Genomic DNA, 12,800 nt, shown 5'->3' with positions numbered 1-12,800 from the left:
ATCTGCACCATGTTTTCGTGGTTGTGGCGTAAGTCAACCTGCCGTGAAATGCTGTCATTATCTGAAATAGTAATGGGTTCATGGGCGTCACTTCTTGGTGGTTACTTGAAACATATATGTGATATATATGTGATATATATATATATATATATATATATATATATATATATATATATATATATATATATATATATATATATATATATATATATATATGATGTTCATATATTCCATAGTGAAATGCAAGTGTGTATATACTACTTTATATTTGTGTGTATATTTTTCTAATATAATTCACTAATACCAGAGATCTTCATAATCGTAAGATCTTGCTAATAATTATGTAACTCTTAACGCTGGATTTATTCCACAGCGAAGCCATTGTAAGTAAACTTTTTTTATTTACTTTTTTTTTCACCACATTATACTTTACTTACGTACACAGTAATACATTGTAGTGAGTATAGGCATTATCTGACTGGTTTTTGTGCTTCCCACGCCACTGATCGCTGCTCAGCTGGGCCTTACTGCTGAAGATCGCGCGATAGTCGACAAGTACTGTGTCTACCTCAAACCTGCCGTGTCCGTGTGAAGGGCGTTACATATTTCACCGATTTTATTTGATGAGAATGGAAGATAATTTGTAAAGATTTTTACGCCATGGTCCCTAAAGTTAAAATGAAGGACCCAGCCGGCAGGTTTGCAGCGCGACGCAGGTCGTCAGCCTGGCAGCCGGCAACGGTTATCTTTACCTCAAGAGTTTGTCAAGGTTGGCAGCCAACCCCGTGACGACCCCTCCATCCTAAGCTCCATTATTCATGACGCGCTCTCAAGGGGGTCTGTCTCAAGTTATATCTGATCCCCGCCTTGGTACACTGGAGCGGCGACATGACCTCTTTACTGGAGGGAGTCACGACGATATCTCTCCTGCATCAGTATCAATGCTTTGCGACTTTGATAACCAGATGAAGTCTACTCTTGAAGAAAACAGATGGGCAGCCTTGGTTAAGTTCCCTGTCAGTCTTCATGTATATGCTACTCGTTCACTCTTACTTGCTTACACGTATTAATTATACTAATATTAATTAACCTACTCATTTTTCAACGTACACAGTATTAATAAACCCCAATTAACTTTTCAATCAGGTTTAATATTAATATTTATAACAGTTTATTGGTTCATCAGGGATTGAAATCAAGATTAGCTATTATCTGAAGCTTCCACCTTTCAGCACGCAAAGACAAGCCTCGAGGGCACCCGCCGAAGTTCATTGAGCCACTGAAGCCCCAGAGGGTGAAGCATGGCTCAAGGACGGTCCTGGAAGCCACTGTCAAAGGCAACCCCACTCCAAGGGTGTTGTGGTATCACCTTGAGAAAGAAATTTTGCCTTCCCAAGAATTTGTCCAGGAGTACGATGCCACCACAGGGCGAGCTGCTCTCACTATCAGTGAAGTGTTCATTGATGACACAGGATTGTACCGCTGCCTTGCTGTGAACCAGCATGGGCAAGATGAAACTGCCACTTACCTTACAGTGGAGGACTTGGAAATCCTGGAGAAGCAGGAGCTGAGACAAGCTCCTCGAATTACCTTCCCACTCCAACCCCAGATAATAAAGAGAGCTTTTCCCTTAGTCCTCCAGGCTCGCTATGAGGCCTTCCCACCACCTACTGTCAAGTGGTATCACCAGGGCAAGGAACTAAAGCCCTCCCTTGATTATAAGATCGAGCACTTTGATGATGAAACGACCCTCTGTATGGAGGAAGTTTTCGAGGACGATACTGGAGAGTACGAAGTAAAAGTTTTCAATGAGGCTGGAGAAGCCAGATCACTAGCTACAATTATTGTAACACGTAAGTTAACCTTAACAATTTTTACATACTGAAAACATGATGGTGACATTCTGTTATCAACCACTTATATCTTCTGAGATGAAATACTTTTATGATATTTTAGTGCTGAGTGTACATTTCTTGCCACTAGATGTGTGGCCTTACAAGTTAGGCAAGGTAATATATGACTGGTCTTATCCACTAGACACTGAGACAGCTTAATCATGTCTAACTTGTTTGGCTGAAGCTATCTACATGGCTGAAAAGAATATGTAAGCTTCAGCACTATATAAATGAGAGATAATTTTGTCCTACTTATAATTACATAACTAACAAGTATGCATGATATTTTTTGTCAAAAAAAAAATGTCCCTTTCCTTCCACTAGAACCTGAAGAACTGATTGAAATGAAACCACCAGAGTTCATCAAACCATTACAACCTCAGATAATACCAGAAGGAGAGGTTGCCTTTTTGGAAGCTGAGGTAACCTCAAAGCCAGAGGCTGAATTCACATGGTACAGACATGGCCAAAAAATAACTGCTGATGAAGAGATTGAAGTACAGATCACAAGTGGAGACAATAAGACTTCTCTTGTTCTTGGGGAACTCTTTGAGGATGACTCAGGTGACTACACTGTCACTGCCCAGAACCCCATTGGCAGGGCCTCCTCCACAGCCACACTGCTGGTGGAGGGGGAGGGGGCAGAAGAGGCTGAGCCACCTGCCTTCAATCCCCCTCTGACTCCCATCCGAGTAATGGATGGGGACGAGATTCGCTTTAAGTGCCGAGTCATGGGACGCCCAAAGCCTCGGCTGCTGTGGCTCCAAAACGGCCGCCCAATTGGTCACCACCGGGAGGTGCACTTAACCCAGACCCCCGATGGACATGCTGGGTTGGAGATCAGTGAAGTATTCCCAGAGGATGCAGGAGACTACACCTGCATAGCCCGTAACAAAGCTGGGGAAGCCCGAACCACAGCTAACCTGGCTGTGGAGTGTAAGTTTGGTCTCCTGTTGTCTCTCTGTCTTGAAGAAGCAGGAGCTTTCCTGCACTAGCTTTGTCTGCTGCTGTGCCTCCCTCTGGAGGAGTACTTGTGTTGCCGGTGTACTTTTGATCAGTTTCCTTTTACTTCTAGTTCCTATTATTTCTTAGATTAGTCTTGTTTTTGGTAGGAAACATGAACACACACACTTCTTGTTAATGACTAACACTTTCTTTATCATTCTTTTGAGTCTCAGTAGTTTGTTGAAATTTAAGAGTTTCATTGATATTTGTGTAATTCATGCACCAAAATTTGGTTTTGAATAAGTTTGCATTTTGTATTTAGTGCCTGAAAGTATGTACTTCATCACTTTTGTTACCTTTCAAAGATTTGGACCTTAATCATCTTTTACAGATTTTGCATTTGAACTTTTGGCTAATAATTTTTCCTATATTACTTCTGGCATTGGTTATAATATATTTAGTAAAATATTTATCTCATTATGAAACAATTATATATTCAAAGTAATAAGATTATAATATGTGTCACCTTCTTGTAACAGCTTATGAGTACCAGCCTGATTCTGAAGTAGCAACTGTAACCTCAGTCTCAGACAAGGCCATTCTGTCTCCTTCTGAAGAAGAAACAGAGGAAATTGAGAAGGGCTCGGAGTCAGACACCTCTGAGGCTGGCTCCTCTCCCTTCTTTGTCACAAAACTTGCGAAGGTGGTAGAGGTGAAGGAAGGCAGCCCTGTAAGGTGAGACCACCAATTACTTGTTTAATATTCTTTAATCTATTCACCTATTTACAATCTATCAATGTATTACAAGGAGTTTGCACAGATCTCTTCATCTCCCTATTGGCACTTCTCCAATTTTGGATAATCCTTTTGGCTTTCTCTTCTTCAGGAACTGGTTAAATTTTTTTTGTACCCTTTGGCCAGAGGCCCTCTTACATGGATAAAAAGAGAGAGAAAACAACAAGAATGACAAGGAAAGCATTTTTAACTACTATCATTAATGATGATGTTAACTATGTCCTCAGGCTGATCACGAAGCCCACTGGGTACCCTAAACCGACAGTCAAATGGCACGTTGACAACATGCCAATTGAGACGACCGAGAATGTTGCCTTGGAGACATATGAGGATGGCACCACAGTTCTCAATATCCCTCACGCAACCCTGGACGACTGTGGAGAGTACACCTGTGAGGCTGTCAACAGGAATGGCATTGACACCACTGTAACCACTGTTGTTGTCCTCCAGGGTATGTTGGCTCTGTTACACATGCTGTGCCCATGAACCAGCTTGTTTAAGGCCAAAATGTTTTATTTTATGAAATTAATCATGAATAACTAATTGTGTAGCCTTTCCCTTTGCCATTCCTTCAAGTAAATATTTAGTATTTATATTTGTTGTTCTTTTAATCAATTGAAGAGTCTGTTCATATTGAAAAGTTAAAAGAATTGTTGCTTTAAATTTTTTTCATTAATCTAATTTATTCATATATGGGCATACATCCTCAAGTTCAAGGTCACTGTAGTGGCTTGTGCAAATGCTGTGTTCATGATGTGGAATCAGTTATGCAAATTAATTTCTGCATATCTGCTTCCCATTTTCTTGCAGGTCTTCGTGCACCAACTTTAGCTCCGTTGTTCATTTCGGAACATCTACCACTGATCTTTACAGTTACTTTCTCCACATTCTATACTTTAACAACAACACAATTATTAACCACTTATATTGATGTTCTAAACATTTGCATCATCTAGATATCATGACATCATTTATCATAATAATTTGAACTTTCATTTACAGGTTTTATAATGAGTTTCTTCCTTATTTACTGTGATTCTTTTTTCTGTTTGCTTACAGCATTGGTGGTGGTGATATTGTTTTATGATTTTTATGCTGAAATACATAGCTATGTTGCAAATTTACAAATGCTTTGTAATTAATCCTACAATGTTAATCAAATATTGCTTATTATGCTGCTCACATCTGACAAGCCATTTAATTTTTTAGGTATTCCTAAGTTTGTTTTTTTTAAGCATTAGTAATTTATTTTGCAATTTCTCTTTTGTTCTCCTTGCCTTCAAGTGGAGCCTGTTCTTACTAAATGTATCCACACACAGAACACACGGAGGAGACATCCAAGCTGTACCGCAAGCCTGAATGGGTGACTCGTATGGAGGACCTCAAAGAGGCCATGACAGGTATTGTGGAGCGTTCCCGTGCACGCCGGAGAGGTGCCCAATGCAACGCCTCTTGGGACTCTGCATCTAAGCCTGTGTTGCAGTCTCCCCAGCCTGTGTTGCAGTCCTCACAATCTAAGCTGCAGTCCCCCCAGTCTGTTTTGCAGTCCCCACTGCCTGTGTTGTCGTGTTCCTCTGTGTGCCAGTCCTCCTATTCCCAATGTTCGTCACTGTCTAACTCCAGCTTGTCATCTGTTGCCCAGCCTGTCCTGCCAGTGGCCTCTGAGCCAGAACAGGGAATGTGTTTGCAAAATTCTGCTGTTTCTTGTGTGTTGCCCTCACCTAGACCACTCTTAGTTCCTCGCCCTGTCAGCCAAGAGCCGTGCATTTGGGTTGGTAGTGTTATCAGTACAAGTACATACAGAACCAGCATATCTGTTGACAGCCTTGAGAGATCCTCAGTATCCATTAATCCATCATGCATGAGTAGCAAAGATACTGTCTCAGAGTGTGACACTGAGACTGACTTTGAGTGCCAGAGTGACATTCCACCCAGTGATCTTCAGAGTGATCACTTGTCACAGCTTGAATTAGCAAGTTCAATGTCTTTTGGTGACCTATCCATGGGTAGTGACTCTGTGTTCATTTCTGAGAGTGAAGCACCAAGTCGGCGACACAGTGATCAGACGGTTGGCTCTTCATATATCACTGATGATCAAGAGAGTCTCATTGCTACCAAATCGTCTCTTCTCAGCCCAAATACCAAACATGTCCATTTCAAATTTGATGGTGACACACCTTCCACTGTGTCAGAAGATGAGACTCAAACTGACTCTCCAAACTATGCCAAGGCAGTGATGTCACATTACCTCAGCTCTCATAGGAATTCAATATCTCAGGTGATTGAAGCCTTAAGCTCATTGGCACAGGCTGATATCACTGCAGAAATAGAAATGACTATTGAACAAAATAAAAGACAAAAGTCACCAGAACAGCTCCTTGCAAGAATGAACACTAATGGACACTCCAGTAATGGTAAATCATTAGCAGATGATAAAGATGTTCCAGCAAACTCTACAGAAAATTCACAAATTCTAGCTAAATCAGAGAAGAAACCTCTAGGAAAGGATGAAAAAGAATCTGATCACTATACAGTCAGTACTACAATTGATATTTTACACCAATCCAGTGCCAGTGAAGCACCAGATCAACATATATCTGCTGTACATTTCCAAAAGGGATCAGTAAATGTAGAAGGAATAAGATCAACAGCAGACTTAACATGTTCTCTTGCTGATGAAATCCCAAAGCAACAGCAACACATTGATGCAGAAACAATGCCAACCACAACTTTAGAATTTAGTAATCTCAAAAGTACACCCAAAAAGATACATAGGAAATCAATTTTGAAGAATACTACATGTAAATCCATACCATCTCCAGATGTTGCTAAAACGGAGAACACTATTCAACTGGGAAGTGTAGAAAGAACGAGACATCAGCTGACACCAACATTAAGACGGAAACCAGTACTAAAGAATGTGGAAACCCTGGTCTTATCCTCACATTCGAAGCATCAGGATGTCTTGAGTCAGAAGGCTCCCTGTAAGCAAGATGAGCCTCTAAAAGATACAAATTCAAAGGTACAAATAGGAAATTCAAAAGTTAACAGGTATGTGGCCAAGTTCAAGCCTCTGGATCAGACATTCAAGTCAGAGTGTCAAATTTCCTTCAGTAAATTTGATATGGAGAGGAAATTATCTGCAGATTCTGACAGACTAGGCACGTGGTCAGCCAGATGGAGTACAAGTGATAATCCACAGGTCTCGGCAAACAATGGCACCAGACTGTGCTCAAGTCTGCCAGCTACCCCTATCTTGACCAGGAAGGAACAAGTGCCACCCCCAAACAAGCTTCCTCTAATTTCTTCATATGGTTCACTTTCAGAAAATCAAAGTGAATCCAAAATCCCTAGACTATCAAAGTCCAGTGAATCTACTCCAATTTCAACACCAAAACAGGTGCGAAAGCTTTCACTCAAAGGAGAAAACTTTAACAAGATATCAAGAGAGCCTTCATCTGACAGCCTGATTGGAATAACAGAGAGCCCCAAAAGAAACATTTGGAGTGAACCAAGCTCCCCTCTAACAACACCTCAACTTATCAGAAAAACATTTAAACAGATACATGAAAGCACAAAAATACCAATGCCAATATACCAGTACTCATCAACAGAGGAGCTAGAAGACTCAAGTCCCCAGGAATCTCCTAGACCATCTCGAGAAAAGCGACAGAGGTGCTTGGTGAGACCACCCAGAACAATGTCAGTGGACAGAGGAATGGATCAGTCACATAGAAAATTTAGTGATGAGATTGTAAGAACCTCAAGAACCATAAGCCCTCTGCCAGTAGCTCCCAAGGTCTCCAGCTCTTCTGGGAAGCCCACTACCCCTGAAGTGGGCCAGTTGTCAAACCCAGTTACTGGCAGAGGCAAAAGCACTGGATCTTCCTCAGTGACAATGTTGAGTCCTATAACAAGTCAAAAGTCTTTGTTTACTGCTACTTATACTCCAAAAAGCTTGCAGAGTGCAGCACCCAAGGCAGTGTCAGCTTCAGCTTCAGCTCCTCTCATGTCTCAACACCCTGGGCCCACACAAGTAAAGACACAGAACACAAGCCCAGATAGTGTGACCCAGACCCCAGGAGAAATAACTTTAGGCACTGCGCCTGCCAAGGTTTCCCGCATTTCCAAAATAACACTGTTCCCTCTTAAGGAACCTGTAAATAGAAATTCATCAGAGAAATCATTGTTCCCTAACTGCACACCTATCTCTAACTCAAAGCAGTACAGCAACATTATAAGTGAAGGAGAAGATTCCTGCAAGGGTGGGAATAGTGAAAATTTGAAAAGGGCAGACAGCCTTGAAGAATTTTTGTTACTTGAGAATGAGTGTATGGATTAGTCCCTGTGTAGTGTAGAGGTAAGCTGTGTTGTGTGTTTTATGTTGCATAATTTCAAAGCTTTTATGCATGATTTATTATAAACATAAGAGGAGAAAGCATATTTATCTTATAAATAGCAATATAAATTTTACTCATTGGTTGATTTCTTAAGATAAATTAATATAAATCTTCAATACCTTATATAAAATGTGTCACATGAGGCAGAAGTGGAGTGACCTGTCCATCAGTTCATATGAAACTTTTGTATTTCTTTTTAAGGTTATGGAAGATTTTCAGCATTTGTATCAGATAGGGTATCATTAGATAACTATTATTTATTTTTCATGCTAGTGATGTGAGTTAAACTAATAGGAACAAACAGAGAAGGCTGAGCTGCTTCACTATTCTCAGCAAGGAATGTGTGATATGTTAAGAAATGAAGTGTGACACTTCTCAGGGAATTGAATCTAAATTACAAGTTCATTTACAATTTGTGAAAAGAAATGTTCTTTGAATCCCAGACAACAGTTCTTTAGGTAGTGCAAATAGTAATTAATTTACTTTAGGGTTTCAAATTTCAAAGAAAATATATGAACATTTTACTGTAAGTAAAAGAGGAAACTATTTTATTGAAATTACTAATGATATGTTGCTTCTTCATATACAGCCAAACACACCAAACCAAAATTCACACAAGAAATTGAAGACTCACATATTAAGGAAATGGAAACCGTCACATTCACCACCACTTTCACGGGTAACCCCAAGCCAGACATCAGCTGGTATCATAACAACAAGCTCATTCGCCAGCACGCTTCCTACCAGGTATGCTGAGGCCTTCACCACTTATTTCTCAGAGCTCTTGTGCAGTGAAATAAAGACATATGAAAAGATCATGAACACATACTTGAAATTGATCATTTTAGATCTGAGGAAGTTGCTATAAATGGATATATTTCAAATTTATCTCTTATCCTGACCATGTTTCTCTATTTTCCTCTTTTTCTTTTCTTTTGTTTTCTTCTTTTGGTCTCTTTGGAAAGCTTTCCTCTGCTTGAAGAAGCAGCTCAAAGGTGTTGTCCAATTGTATGTGAAAGTGTTACATTTTACAATGGTGTCTTATTTATGCATGCTGATCGATTAGATCACATATACATTATTTTGTGAGAGAGAGAGAGAGAGAGAGAGAGAGAGAGAGCAAGCAAATTTGCTGTTATCGTGTAGTACATGAGACAGTCTGCTGTGTTTGCCATGTTTAGTAATGCAGTAATGCATGCTGATGAACACTATTAGAGATAAGTATCAGGATTGTATGTCAGGTGAATAGAAGAAAAGAAATATACAGCATTGCTTTGTGCATCTGATGAAAAGTTGTTGGTTTCTGTGGTTTGGTAAAGATGTTCTCATCCTGCACTGTTGTGTTTGCCATAGATGAGAGTCCGCAATGACAAGGCAATGCTAACGGTGGTTCAGGCGCGCCCTGAGATGAAGGGAGAATACACCTGCCGTGCAGTCAATTCTGAGGGAGAGATCTTCTCCAAAGCCACACTGGAAGTGACAGGTGAGATCCAGCAAACATTCTGTGGCCTTAACTCACAGTGTCCTCTCTGTATGCATATGTAAGACTTGCACCAAACCATGCGTGTGTATTATGTATATATGTATTGAGGACAATTATGATTTTATTATTTAAGCAGCAATTAAATTACTTTTGAAATTTTATTTTTACATTTATGCTAATGAAAGAAAGCTGCTGCTCAGAGAACCAATTGCCTACTGCTAATTGCTTCAGCAATAATATTAACAGCTGTAAGAATATCATTTAACCTGACAACTGCAATAGCTTTATTACAATGCTCTGTTTATGTTATTGCTATTATTATTACATTTATCATTATTATTATTATTACACTTATTACTATCATTACCATTACTATTTTATTATTATGATTATTATTTTATCATTATGCTGATACAACATTTTATTTCCTATTACACTGTACAACACAAGAGGCATGGTCTCAAATTTGATTATAAATATTTAACTGTTTCCATTCCATGTGATTGCTGTGAGAAGCAGCTAAGTTATGCCTCTTGTGTTGTGGTTTGATGCTTGATACTGAGACACTAAACACTGACAACCTGACAACACCAACTCTTGGCTCTGGTTTTAGTACCCTTTAAGGCAGTAACTACAAAGAGTTTTGAATTTCTTAATCTCAGAACTGACCTTCGAAGAGAAGTTGAAGATTGATGATGAAAGGTATGCAGCTGTTCACATCCAACATGCTGCTGAGCAAATGAAAGAAAAGGAGAGAGAGCGTGCTATAAAATTAAGGAAAGAACACCATGAAGCCATGGAAAGACTGAAGGTGGAGAAGCAGGAGCGTTCAGTCCAGCTTGAAAAGGAGCTTGAAGAAGCCAAAAAAAAGGCTTGGAAGCCCTTGGTTGAAGAAAAGAAAACTAAGGTCTTTACATCTGCCAAGGAACGCTGTGTTGCAGAGGTTTATACCAACTGGAAGGCTCCTGTGACTCTTGAGGAACGCTATCCTGCCATACAGCCCAATGAATTTGCTCCAAACCAGATTCCTGGTGTGAAATGTTTTGTGAAAGTTTCAGAGACATCCATCAAGGGTGAGGAGGTTGTCAAGGATATTGCTCCTCAGTTCTTTGAGGAAAAGGAAGTTATCCAGGAACTATCACAAATTCATACAATGCTGAAGAGCAATGTGAAAGTCAATGAGATCTGGGCAAAGTTCAGGGCTGGGGAGTTTAAGACTCTTCTCCAACCCAAGATTCAACCAGCACTTGTCAAAATTTGTGAGCACATTGGCCACCAGAGGAATGTGTCCATTGTTTTAGCTCAAGAGACTCGGGAGCAGGCCAAGAAGCACCCTGTTGGCCTCAAAGCTTTCTTGCGCATGGTGAAGCACGCTAAGAACATCAAGCCAGACACTCTCTTCAAGGAGATTGTCCCCAGAGAGATGGGCTTGTTCTCCTCCACCACTCAGGAACTTACCAAGGTCTCTCAGATGATAAATCAAGGAGTGGAGACTGAAGAGATCATTGCTTTCTGTGAGGCTGGAAAACTCCCAGCCTTGAAGAAGCCCGAGAGTCAGCAGCCACTAATCAACATTGTGGAGAAACATGGCCACTCAGTCATGGTTGCTCAGGTGTTAGTTGAGGAGGCTTACCGAGAAGCTAAATATGGTAAGATTTGGCTCCCTTGTTGTGTTCTGAGTCTCCAGTCTGTCCTATTTTGTCTTGTCTCTGCAGTGTCTCATTGTAGAATGATAGGGACTAGTTACTGGTGTCTGTAGAATATTTCTTGTGTTTTTAAGATCTTTTTAGATACTCGGGGTTCAGAAACCTGAGTATATTTTTTTTAAGAATTCATTTTTTAATATTTTAGATTTATTTTTTTTATATTTTTTACTTTGATCAGTGATTTCACAAGTCAACAGAGGTGTGAGGTTATGAGAATTTTGGGTTAGATTTAGAATATAAACATGTATGAGAGTCAGGAAAATGTAAAATTATTGAATTTTTAGCAGTATAGCCAATATTTGCTAGTAAACACATATCCATTATTTAGCAGAAATCTAGATGATCAGTACTTGGATCAATTTTTTTTTTCCTATAGCTATGAATGTCATATAGATAAAGTCAAATGCATCCTATAGTGATATAGTTCAGAATGAAATGTGTGCTTAGATAGAGTGAAGGTTGGCCTGTGATGAGTGGTATGTTAGCTAGAGGCTGACCATCATGCATGCAACCCACAGAGAAAGTGACGACAGAGGAGGCAACAGAGGTGATTCACGAGGAGGAAGAGAAGAAGACCATTAAGGTATCCAAGGTCAAATCAGGTAAGTCAGTACCTACTTTTCAACTCTTCAGTCCATTCATCTGTTATTTCCAGCACTTCTCTTCAAAATGTTATGTTGCCTCACCAAACTGTACTGCTGAAAGTAATGCAGAAAATATAAAAGTCAAGAAAAGAAACAAGGAGTGGAATATAGGCTGCCTTTGGTTTCCTGCAGTCACGTGATGGTTGGAATTCTTTCTAATCACATAGGTGCCAAAATTTATCAGTGTTCCACTTCATATATATATGTGAGTTTTACAGATTTGCTTGAAGTATGTATCACACCATCAGATCCTGTGATTGCTATTAGTGTGTCATGTACCTCACTCCCTGTTGTCTCTGTTGCCTGTTGAGGTCCCAGTTGAGTATGTAATCCTTATGGTGTCAGCAGCAACAGTCATGGTGGGGTAACATGGGAGCTGAAAGATCTGTGGTCAAATTACCACCACAGATTTTGATGATTCTGATGTGCTAACCTTTGTGTTTTATGTTTTCTTTTTTTTCCCCCAGTATTGTCCTTAACCATGTTCAAAATATCTACATCTTTATTTGTTACTAATTATATATACCCCATATGAACACAGAACACAAGCCAGGTCTTATGTACAGATAACTAATACCTCCATGAATCAACAAAAATTCTGTATATTGTCTGACATGGAGACTAATATTTATGTGCTATTGAAATTATTTTAATGTCCTGGTAAAAGAACAACATTGATAAGCACCCAGTGTTTCTGTTCATCAAAATATAAACATGTGTCTGTGCTGTGACTCAGACTGCTAATGTAAAGAGACTATAGATGCTCATGTAGTTTATAGTTTTGAAAGATTTATTAGTGATTATGAAGAGATAAAAGCACATAAAAATAGTCCCATGGCATAAACTTTAGAGTCTGACACATTATAAGTATTCACATTCTTGAACACACTTACATACATGCATATGTTCACAACTTAACTTTCCCAGTAATG

The 12,800-nt window shown here is 39.6% G+C and overlaps 1 protein-coding gene across 1 annotated transcript in view; it reads left to right on the top strand.

Moving 5' to 3' along the window:
- Nucleotides 1–12,800, top strand: part of LOC135112913 (titin-like) — a 190,835-nt gene that overhangs the window by 91,588 nt on the left and 86,447 nt on the right. Inside the window, exons 61-69 of the mRNA XM_064027865.1 lie at nt 1,233–1,853; nt 2,220–2,831; nt 3,380–3,575; nt 3,863–4,086; nt 4,955–5,035; nt 8,625–8,782; nt 9,389–9,518; nt 10,181–11,167; nt 11,743–11,826. Of these exons, the coding sequence (XP_063883935.1) occupies nt 1,233–1,853; nt 2,220–2,831; nt 3,380–3,575; nt 3,863–4,086; nt 4,955–5,035; nt 8,625–8,782; nt 9,389–9,518; nt 10,181–11,167; nt 11,743–11,826 (3,093 nt within the window). The remainder of the gene's footprint in view (nt 1–1,232; nt 1,854–2,219; nt 2,832–3,379; nt 3,576–3,862; nt 4,087–4,954; nt 5,036–8,624; nt 8,783–9,388; nt 9,519–10,180; nt 11,168–11,742; nt 11,827–12,800) is intronic.

Source organism: Scylla paramamosain, chromosome 24 (assembly GCF_035594125.1).
Source record: "Scylla paramamosain isolate STU-SP2022 chromosome 24, ASM3559412v1, whole genome shotgun sequence".
Classification (NCBI taxonomy): domain Eukaryota; kingdom Metazoa; phylum Arthropoda; class Malacostraca; order Decapoda; family Portunidae; genus Scylla; species Scylla paramamosain.
The sequence above is the reverse complement of the archived record's forward strand: the minus strand, read 5'-3'. Positions and strand labels throughout refer to the sequence as shown.